This window comes from Garra rufa, chromosome 5 (genome assembly GCF_049309525.1).
Source record: "Garra rufa chromosome 5, GarRuf1.0, whole genome shotgun sequence".
Lineage (NCBI taxonomy): Eukaryota > Metazoa > Chordata > Actinopteri > Cypriniformes > Cyprinidae > Garra > Garra rufa.
Genome location: NC_133365.1, coordinates 19013808 through 19025096, shown reverse-complemented (window position 1 = coordinate 19025096; position 11289 = coordinate 19013808). Strand labels below are relative to the sequence as shown.

The window sequence follows — 11289 nt, the reverse complement described above, 5'->3', positions numbered from 1 at the left end:
AGCGTAAGATATAAATACACTGTATGTACTTTAACAAGATCTTTTCAGATGACACACTAAATATAGCTTTATTTTGCCTATTTAACTGGACAGTGAGAAATAATTGACGAGAATTTAAGATTGGGATTTCACTCCAGACTAAAACCTACATCTCCAAGGCTCAATGTCTTAAGGAGCGTGTGCTCTAATCACTGCGCCACAGCTCTGAGCTTTTAACCATTTTATAATCCTATTTGTGATTCTTCAAAATCTAGATCTAGATGAGCCAGTTAAGGCACTGATGAATGAAGAACAGACCTCTCTCTCCAGATCTGTAGTTACACTGTAAAGGTGGTTGGTGATTAATAGAATAGAGTGGCAGTATTGACACTACAGAGCGTTATAAAGTGTCCAGCTCCGGTGGTGACACTGTAAATTTCTCTCTAGAGGAGACAGTCTTTGCTCCAGGTCAGCTGCTGTTGGTTCAGTCTGGGTAGTTTGTCACAGTCAGACATTCAATAACAAACTGATTCCTAAGGGCTGTGACACATTAGCAGACAGACATCAGAAATCTAAGGATGGCGATCCCTTTCACACAGTAATACCAGTAAATTGCCGTAAAATTACTGGAACAAAGGCAATGTTGTTCTGGGTATTTACCAGTAAAGCACCTTTCACACACAACTTTCAAAATACCAGTAAATTCTGAGACATCATTAACCAGAAAGGACCTCTTAACGGCTGTAACCCCCGGTGTTGTATTAGTAAACATGGAGGGGTAAACACGGTCAGTGTTTTTGTTGATTTTTTTTTTTCTTTTTTTAGTTCACATTCATGCAGCTGCTTTTGGCCCAGAGACATCGTATTAGATGACCGTTTTAAACTGAAATACACAGCGTGGAGTAAATGCGTCATCGGCATCAGAATGTTATGATTGAGGAAAAAAAAGTCCAGTTATGAGCGGAAAAAAGATTGATATGTTCTCAGAATTGCAAGTTTATATCTCACAATTCTGACTTAACTCATAATTGCATATTATAAAGTCACAATTGTGAGTTTATTTCTCACATTTCTGACTTTATAACTAACACTTGCGAGTTTATATAATGCAATTCTGAGAAAAAGTCCGATTTTCAAGTTTATATCTTGCAATTCTGACTTTATAACTCACAATTGCGAGCTTATATCACATAATTCTGACTTAATTTCCCAGAATTGTGAGTATATATCTCTAGAAAAAGTAAAAATTGCGAGAAAAAAAGTTAGAATTGTGAGATTAAAAAGTCGCAATTACCTTAATGGGCTTCCATAGCTTTCTTTTTGTTTGCACTGGTGCAAGCTGTTAGTAAATCTGTCCCATGTTCTCTTAACAGTAATTTACCAGTAAAGACTTTGTGTGAAAGGGGCTACTGATATTATAGTGAGCTTCAAATGTCTGAGACCACAGTGAAAACCTGGGATTGAAATCTAGTTTGACTTGGAAATAATCTAGTAAACAAGTTCTAAGGTTTTTCTTGTCTACTTTTTGTAAAAGTTTAAAAAAAAATTATTTCTTTGGATCATCTCAAGTCATACTGGAGAACATGATCATGTTTGACACAAACTTGCGAAGTTCATGCAGCTCAACATCTAATAGTTTAAAATTGTATTTTCACTAGTTGTCTCAGATTTTGGGCACTGTGTAAATGCTAGAAAGGAAGAAAGGAAGGAAGGAAGGAAGAAAGAAAGGAAGAAAGAAAGAAAGAAAAAAAGAAAGAAAGAGAGTGTAATGGTCAGTGACATGCTAACCCAAAAAGTATTTGTACACTTTAGCACCATTTAACATGTCTGAATGTAATTGCATTAAATAACAAAACATCAAAGTGACATTTATATTAAGAAACATAGCTATGTTTATTAGTTATATAAATTATAAAACAATCTGATATAAAAATTCAGACAGAGTATGATAACACGTCTGTTATGTAATGCAACACATTTTAAGGTGAGCCTGTCCAAATAGTATTGGGGTCACTGTACGGTATGTGTACCCAGTATATCTGAGGAAGTCATTTTGGTTTCAGATACGAACTTGTTGGGTTAATTGAGCTGTGGATGGACCAGTAGTGCCTTTTAAATGATGAAAAAACAGAAAGTGGGGTAATTTCTCATAATGGGCTGTGCAGAACATCGCTTAAAGATTTCCTTTCTATTAAAGGATCTTAAATTTGCTTTCACCTCGTGTGTGTTCCTGAGCAGTCTAAACCAGCCATCTCAACTGTAAAGAACAAAAGGTACTAATACATTCAAGCATTCAGAAGCGGTTTCTTTGTGTTCCCTGTTCCACGGTGGCATATTCAGCTAATGTGCCTTATGAATTCAGCTTGTTCCTCTGGGCTGTTCAACAGACAAGTTATCATTAAAGATTTAACTAAAGCTGCCCATTTGTTTTATTGTTCTAGGATCTTCATGTAGACTTCATGGTTCAGCACTTCCACAGGCCCGCTGACTGCTCTTAGCTTTCATTCCTGTGTTTGACCTAAAGCCACTGCGAAAGTCTGTTAGTGCTTGGAAATGCAATCTGTAAATATTTCCACAGATGTCTAGTGATTTTTCACAGTTCAATGTTAAATCCTCAAAATGTTCGAGACATCCTCTTAATACATGATCATGCTGTTTGCAGTTTTTTGGTCTGTAAACATTTCTCTCATATATTTTTGACAAAGACGTCTAAAGTAGAGGGTCGATGGTCATTGTAATCTGGTCTCTGTGCCGGCTGCTCCCATTGGAGCTGCGATACAACTCGTCCCGTCGACAAAAGAAATGCCGGTTCAAAATCTTCCTAAAAGTGAATCTGAACTCCCGAATGCGGTAGGCGTAGATAATAGGATTGACGGCGGAGTTGGCGTGTGAGAGGATGATGGCGATGTGCATGATGAAGCTGGGCTTCTTGAGCTCGCTGTAGAAGAGAGTGAGGCAGTTCAATATGTGTACGGGCAGCCAGCAGAGAGCAAACAGGCCCACGATGATGGAAAGCGATTTGGCGGCACGAATCTCCCGCTGCAGCAGGCCGTGGTGATGGTTCTCGCCGTTACTTACGCTGCATTTGAGCTCGATCTGACGGAGCTGCTTACGCGCCACCGTAAAGATCTTGGCGTAAATGCCCAGCATGATGAGCAGAGGTGGTAGTACACAGCCAAAGAAGTTGAAATACACCATGTAGCTCATGTCCACCACTTTCTCGAAGAAGCACTCGAGGCAGCAGCTTTGCAAGAAGCCCATTTCCATCTCAGCATCATCACTGCTATTGCTAGTCTGTGTGAAGCTGCTTTCATTTCTGGAACAGGCCATGTCTTTACGGTTCCAGCCCACGAATGGGATGAGTCCAATGATGAAGGATAAGATCCATAAAATGGCAATGATCTCTCTTGCCCTTTTCCCTGTGACAAGCTCCTTATACCTGTACAAAAGAGTTATAGAACAAAGATGATTAGATGATTTTCAAATCTTAACCAATTTGACCACAGACACTAGATGATTCGACCAGAAGCAAGGCCACACACTCGTTTATTGTAGGAATGATTTCACGGTGACACAAGATCCCTTGGAGACTCGCAAGATCAAATGTGACTAGAAAAGAAAAACACATGGAGGACATTAGACGTTGTCAGCTGGTTCTCCTGCTGTACGTTCTTTTGTACATTAAAAAACAAAATAGGAAAAAATGGTACTTTCTCAGTACTCTACTTTCATGGCATGTTTGTGGCTGCCAAGTTTCAGCTATAGGCATGCAGCATCTGGTATGTGAAGCTTGCTGGCTATTGTTGGTATTACGTCAGGCAGCCTTGATCAAGAGAGATCATTTGAGTTCGGGGATGTTCTGTCTCAATCGGGAGCAGTTAAATAATCGTATTGACACCACATAATAGAGGATTTTTTGGGACAAGTAACAAATCGGGCCCCCGATTGTTCAGGCTTAAAATCAGCTTAAAAATCTGCAAGTGTGTGGCCAGCCTTACCTGAAAGTTTGGCTAGTGATGTTGAGTTCACTATATACTAGAGTGCAAAAGTATAGGATCACTAGCAAAAATGCTTCTATTTTGCATTTACTTGCATTAGTCTGTACAAAGAGCCACAAGATCAATGTCACAAATGTACTTTTTTTATTAGTGACCTATAAATATTGCAGAATATTATTTCTTCTTATTAACCACATTTCTATGGAGGCTTGTTCCTGCCATGGAAATTGCAACTTTTTTTTACAGTTACAGTTTACAGCCATACCAAAATGTATTCAGACACCTTCAAGTTTTTCTCAGTTTAGAAATAAATAATAAAATGAGACAAAAACTGATGTCAGATAACTTTAAGGCATGGTCAGGTCAAAGTGTCAAATTTTTTGGTCCCAAATTGTTATCAATTACTGGTAGTCCATTGTATAAAGAATTTTTGGGTATAATAAGATTACTTTATTTTGCTATCCTCATTTGTATAAATGAACTATAGTGTCCTGCATCCGAAAAAAAAAATTATATCTGGTGTTTGAATAATTTTTGATTTGACTGTATCTTACAATTTAGAATTGCTAGATATTTTGAGAAGTTGGATTGTGAAATAAAAATTAACTATTTTTTTATTCCGTGGTGGAAACAAAAAAAAACATTAATTGAAATATGTAAACGTGGAATTGTGAGGGGGAAAAAAGTTGTTTATATCTCAAAATTCTTAGTTTAATCTCTGAATTTTTACTTCTTTTTTACAGATTTCCCAGAAAATTGTGAGAAAACGTTCTATACATATTTCTTTGTGTTAAATTGATCAAATTCTAGTACTTTATATAGAAGTTTATTTCTATTTTTAATTTGCATTTTGAATCAAATTTCAGATTGCTCCAAGAATGTTGGATCCCACTGTATATATGTTCATTTCATTAATAGCAAAAGCTTGTAAATTTAATGGGAGAGTTCACCCAAAAATGTAAATTCTGTCATTAATCACTCGCCCTTATGTTGTTCCAAACCCGTCAGACCTTTGTTTATCTTCAGAACATAAATTACAATATTTTTGATAAAATCCTAGAGCTTTCTGACCCTGCATAGATAGCAACACAACTACCATGTTCAAGACCCAGAAAGGTAGTTGTTAAAATAGTCCATGTGATATCAGTGAGGCTACGAGAATGATTTTTGCACACAAAAAGTATTTTCATAGCTTCATAAAATTACAGTTGAACCACTGATATCACATGGACTTTTTTAACAATGTCCTTCAGTTTCGTTGCTGTCTATGCAGGGTCTTGGATTTCATCAAAATATCTTAATTTGCTTTTTAAAGATAAATAAAGGTCTTATGGGTTTGGAACGACGAATTAGTTCTGACGAACACTTATCATTTCTTTGCGTTATCTATTAGCTTTACATTTTGTGATTCATGTAATAACTCTCATGAACATGTAAGTGTTCAACTACTTCTCAAGGTCACTGTACTTGTATAGAGCGGGTAAAAGAGAGCAGGAGAAGAGAGCTTCACACATAAACACTCAAGTGACTGATGGCTCAAGCTTTCACTTGGAGGCTCTTCGTCAGGCAATCTCAGACAGCTCTGATTCTGCTTCTACTGATGGACTGAAGTGAGTAATACATGAGGTGCATTATTCATCACACCCACCACAACCTTTCTCAGAGAGACCTGGGCTGCCACAGCTATCAGAGGTGCTGCCCCAGTGACGGATGCAGGGATGGAGAGGGGGATGGAAAAGCACCGAGATAACATCATGTTAGTCCACAGATGACGGTCACGTTATCTTACACAAAAATCATGGTTATTGTTTCATGCACTTCCCTAGTGGAAAAAAATGTTAAAATGTATTTGAAATGCGTTTATTTTGTGCTAAGAAAACTACAAAATACATTTACATATTCATGTGCCTAAAAATATATTTTTTAAATCCCATAGATATACTCTGAAGGAGGAACTTGAGTTATTTAAAGACAAATATCAGCACAGAAACTTGAGGGTGGGGTATTTTTTTAGACTCTGGCCAAAAAGTAACCAACCTGAACACCTTAGAAAGCCAATACTTAGCAGCTGCACAGACACAAAACTTAGCCCTGTAAAAATCCATTTTTGTTTATTTGTTATTTTCAGGAAAGTGCTCAGGAATCAGCATCAGCATCATGGCTCACCGTGTAGAGCATGTGCACTTACTGCAAAGCCATTGCTTTAACTTCTAATTAGTTAGATTTTCTTTATCCTTCTCCATCATTTAATCAGTAAGCCTCTATAAAATCTTTTTTTCCCCTCCAGATGCAAGGACACATGATGTCATTGCATTTAGCTCCAAGAGCACAGTCCCCTTTTGTTGGACACTTCTTTCAGCTTTAACACGTTTTTCTCTCTCAGCGCCAGCTCTCCTCTACTCTCAGGGCACATGAATGGAGGGAAGAGTGGATTAGTTGTGGCATGACAACAACCCGCTGGCATCCCCATCTCCCTCTCTCTCTCTCTCTCTCTCTCCCCTTCATTCTATTCCACATACAAATCCCTCCTATAACCCTTCCGTTCTTCAGCTGCCTCTCTTCCGCTTCAGACCACAGAGCACTGCCAACAGTCTCCAGTTTAAGTTGACACAATAGCTCTAAAGGGAGATGGTCTCAACTGCTTTGCTCTTAACACATGTGAGCAGGTGCATTATCAAATCATAGTTCACCACAAGAAAAAGAAGCATTCCAGAGTGTCATCCAAGATGTTCATGTCTTTCTTTCTTCAGCCAAAAAGAAATTAAGGTTCTTGAAGAAAACATTTCAGGATTTACTCCATATAGTGGACGTCAATGGGAATCAGTGGGTTTAAGGTCCAAATTGCAGTTTCAATGCAGCTTTAAAGGGCTCTACACGATCCCAGCCAAAGAATAAGGGTACAAAAATATATACACTATATTGCAAAAAAATAGTATTGGGACAACCCCTTCTAATAAACAGGTTTGACTATTTTAGTCATTTCCATGAGTACAAATCTCAGTGTTTCGAACATGACAACGCCTCTGTGCAAAAGGCAACGTTCATAGGAAAATGATTGATTCAGTCAGTGTGGAAGAACTTGACTGGTCCGCATAAAGCCAAGTCATAATCCCAGCAGAACACCTCTGGTGTGATTTTTAAATGCAGACCTTGAGCTAAAAACACTAAACACCAATGACTTGTACGTATGAGTACAGTTATTTTAGACAAATCCAAAACTGTTGCAACAGAGATGGAAATTCAATTTTTTAAATTCAATAAGTATGTTTCCATATTTGTTGCCACAGTTTTGGAAGTGCCTTTTTCTGTTCTAAAGAATGGGGTGTGCCAATACTTTTGTCCTATGTAGTGTATGTACAAGTGCTTCGTGATGAGTTTTTGGCTCTGCATTTAAAGTCACACCAGAGGTGTTCAGCCGGGATTGGGACTTGGCTTTATACAGACCAGTCAAATTTTTCCACACTGACTGAATCATTTCTTCATCAAAAAGGCTGAATCTGTTGTCGGTTCTGAGCTTAGTACTTTGGAGGAAGTGGCTAAGGATAGAGTGCTGACAAAGCTGTTAGCGATCATCAGCAATGAAACTCATCCTCTCCATAAGACTCTGGACAATCTTAAGAGTAGCTTCAGCAACAGGCTTATTCATCCTTGTTGCTTGAAGGAACGTTATAGGAAATCATTTCTACCTAGCGCTATTAGACTGTATAATTTGTCTGTCTAGAGAAGTTGTGTTTATTAATGTATTGAGCTGCCATGACGATTTAATTTCCCTTTGGGATTAATAAAGTTTATCAATCAATCAATCAATCAATTTTTGAACCTTGCCTTATGCACAGAGGCATTGTCATGTTAGAATAGAAAAGGGTCCTGTCCAAACTGTTATTATAAAATTAGAAGCACACAATTCCCTAGAATATCATTATATGCTTAAACTTTAAGATTTGTACTCATGGAAATGACTAAAGTAGTCAAACCTGTTCATTAGAAGGGGGTGTCCCAATACTTTTGGCAATATGGTGTATATGTTTAACCACACAAGTGCTCGTTTTGCACTAGTTCTGTGCCCATGACGTCACACTGCGTAATTATGTAATCACGTTGGAAAAGTTCTTCTTCTGTGTACTTTGGTAGGGTAAGGCAATAAACTCCATTTCATTTTCTCCTCCAATATCAAAATTGTCCAACATTGTTGTTTTACCTTTTTTGTAAAGGGTGTTTGACTTTCTTTGCACGTTCGCTTTGTAAACACTGGGTCAGTACTACCGTCTACTCCATGTGTGACCCTTCCAACGTGATTACGTAATGCATCAAGTTGAGCTAATGCAAGACAAGCATTTGTGATTGAAATGTATTTACATTTATTAATTTTTTTTTTTTTTTTTTTTTTTTTTAAGAAAATTACCGATTGTTTCGCTAGGTAAGACCCTTATTCCTCTGCTGGGATTGTGTAGAGCCCTTTAAAGCTGCGTTGAAACTGCAGTTTAGATCTACAAGTTGATCCCCATTGAAGTCCACTATATGGAGAAAAATCCTGGAATGTTTTCGTCAAAAACCTTAACTTCTTTTCGACTGAAGAAAGAAAGACATGAACAGCTTGAATGAGATGGGGGTGAGTAAATTATCAGAAAATGTTTGTTCTGGAAGTGAACTAATCCTTTAAACTGTAAGTCTAATTTATATATTTGAAAATCGAATAAATAAGTGTTCCATTGATGTATGGTTTGTTAGGATAGGACAATATTTGGTCAAGATACAACTATTTGAAAATCTGAGAGTGCAAAAAATCAACATATTGAGAAAATCGCCTTTAAACTTGTTCAAATGAATGTTTTAGCAATGCATATTACTAATTAAAAATTAAGTTTTGATATATTTACAGTAGGAAATTCACAAAATATCTTCATGGAACCTGATCTTTACTTAATATCCTAATGATTTTTGGCATAAAAGAAAAATTATTTTGACCCGTACAATGTATTGTTGGCTATTGCTACAAATATACCTGTACTGCTTAAGACTAAGGTTTTGTGGTCCAGGGTCACAAATGATCTTCTTTTGTGTTGTCAAAAAGGGTCATTAAATGTTCAGTAAAAACATTTAAATGGATGGTTCATCCAAACATGAAAATTCTGTCACCGTTTACAAACTTTCATGTCATTCCAAACCTGTATGGCTTTTTTTTTTCTGCAGGAAAACAAGATATTTTGAAGAATGTTGGTAACCAAACAGTTTTGTTGACCATTGACCATTTAGTTAAACATTTTATATTGTGTTCCACAGAAGAAATTAAATCATAAAGGTTTGGAAAGATATGAGGGAGAGAAAAAAAATACTGCTTCTACAGTATATTAAAAACACTACTAAAAGGGAAAGTCCTGCCATTAGCCACCTCTTTTTTTATTATTTAACAGTACAACCAATGAGTCAGAGGAAAAAGATGCTCTAGGCCTCTTTTGCTGCTCAACATTGGAAAGACCTTCTGATTCCAGCCCACGCTTACATTTAAATAATAGCGCCCTACTGTTTTAGGAAACTTGAACCCTATTTAGATCCTTGAATCAGAGGGCATGTAGCTAAACACAGCCAGAACTGAGCTTTCGTGTTTCTACACGGGAAGAGATATGGAGAGAGACAGATGTCCAAAGTCCAGAGATGAGGTAGTCCAGTCTAGTGAATAAACACAGTACGGGGAATACTGTCTGGCAGCACAGTGAGGAAACTTGGTTCCTCTTGGATCATCTGCTGACAGCCGTCGTGCCAAAACCCTGCATTTCCAGTAACTACAGCATAACTAGAAACATACGTTCATCTTGGCCACGAAACTGAGAGTAACGTGACCACCCAGGATCTGCGATGATTTGGCGTGCACTGAACTGCTTTATCATTAAAGTCACCTACTGTAAGCATTTCTGTATTCAACACTATCATTAAAAATGCTGTGAATTGAGCGAAATTGCATTCCCACAGGACCGAACACAATGTTGGCTGAGGAAATGAAACCTGAGCCCTAAATATTCAGTCTTATAAGTGTGCTTCAGTAATTACATGGCATGAAGCAGAAAGAGAATGCATGAAATTACACATGCACTCTTGTTTGTGTATCAGTCAGTCAATATGTTATCCTTTTGTTATTTTTTCCAGTGATTTTCATTCACTTTAAAAAAAATAAGATGTCACTCTCTAAAAAGTAAACTTAAGATTTGATGTTTAAATATTCAGTATGTTTAACAATAAAAGCATCATTACTCCAGTGTTCAATGTCACATGATCCTTCAGAAATCATTCTAAACGTGCTGATGTGCTGTTCAAGAAAAATGTATTATTATTATCAATATTTAAAACAGTTGAGTACATTTTTTCAGGATTATTTGATGAACAGAAAGATCCAAAAATCAGCATTTATCTTAAATAAAAGAGAACATTACACTATACCATTCAAAAGCTGACAGCTAACATCAAAAGTGGTGATAACGACATTAATAATGTTCTTCTTCTAAACTTTATATTCATAAAACCTGTTCAACTAAGCTGTTTTCAACAATAATAATAATGGTTTTTTTTTAGCATCAAATCAGAATATTAGAATGATTGATGCTAAAACTTCAGCTTTGAAATCACAGGAATAAATTACATTTTAAAATATATTCAAATAGAAAGCAGTTTTTTTAAATAGTAAAGATATTTCACAATTGTACTGGTTTTGTTGTACTTTGGATCAAACAAATGCAGGCTTGGTGAGCAGAAGAGACTAAAAAAAATAAAAGTCTTACTGTTCAAAAACTTTTGACTGGTAGTGTATATTGTACATATTCCTAATTTAAATATACTTAGAAATGGCCATTTATCATCTCTTTATTAGCCATTTTTCCTAACTGCCCTTGTGAGATTCACGTATTAACACATATTAATAAAATTAGGCCGATATCTTTAGCTTGTGACTGAGTGTGCGATCTTCGTGCTGTCCGAAATACGTCTTTAAGTGTTTCAACTTTGATAAACTGGATGAACTTCGAACGAATTGCAAGGTACGAGCATCATATTGATCTCAGAAACTCGGCTGCAGCTCTATCTCAAAAGTGTTTAGTCAATACAGCAGCCTTTCAGGAAAACTGCTGGTCATTTGTTATGTTTGTTGTGGTAATGAGAAACTGTACTACTTGATAATTGATTCGGGGCTGAAAATGCAGAAGACAGCGAAGAACAGGTTCATGGAATGTTGTGCACGCGCGTGTAAATGTCAAAGCTTGTTTCAAGACAGCTGTGAAACTATATATATATATATATATATATATATATATATATATATATATAT

General features: G+C 36.7%; 1 protein-coding gene across 1 annotated transcript in view; it reads right to left on the bottom strand.

Moving 5' to 3' along the window:
- Nucleotides 1-1020: 1020 nt before the first annotated feature.
- Nucleotides 1021-11289, bottom strand: part of adora2b (adenosine A2b receptor) — an 11088-nt gene continuing 819 nt past the window's right edge. Inside the window, exon 2 of the mRNA XM_073840002.1 lies at nucleotides 1021-3418. Within this exon, the coding sequence (XP_073696103.1) occupies nucleotides 2689-3418 (730 nt within the window). The 3' untranslated portion in view covers nucleotides 1021-2688. The remainder of the gene's footprint in view (nucleotides 3419-11289) is intronic.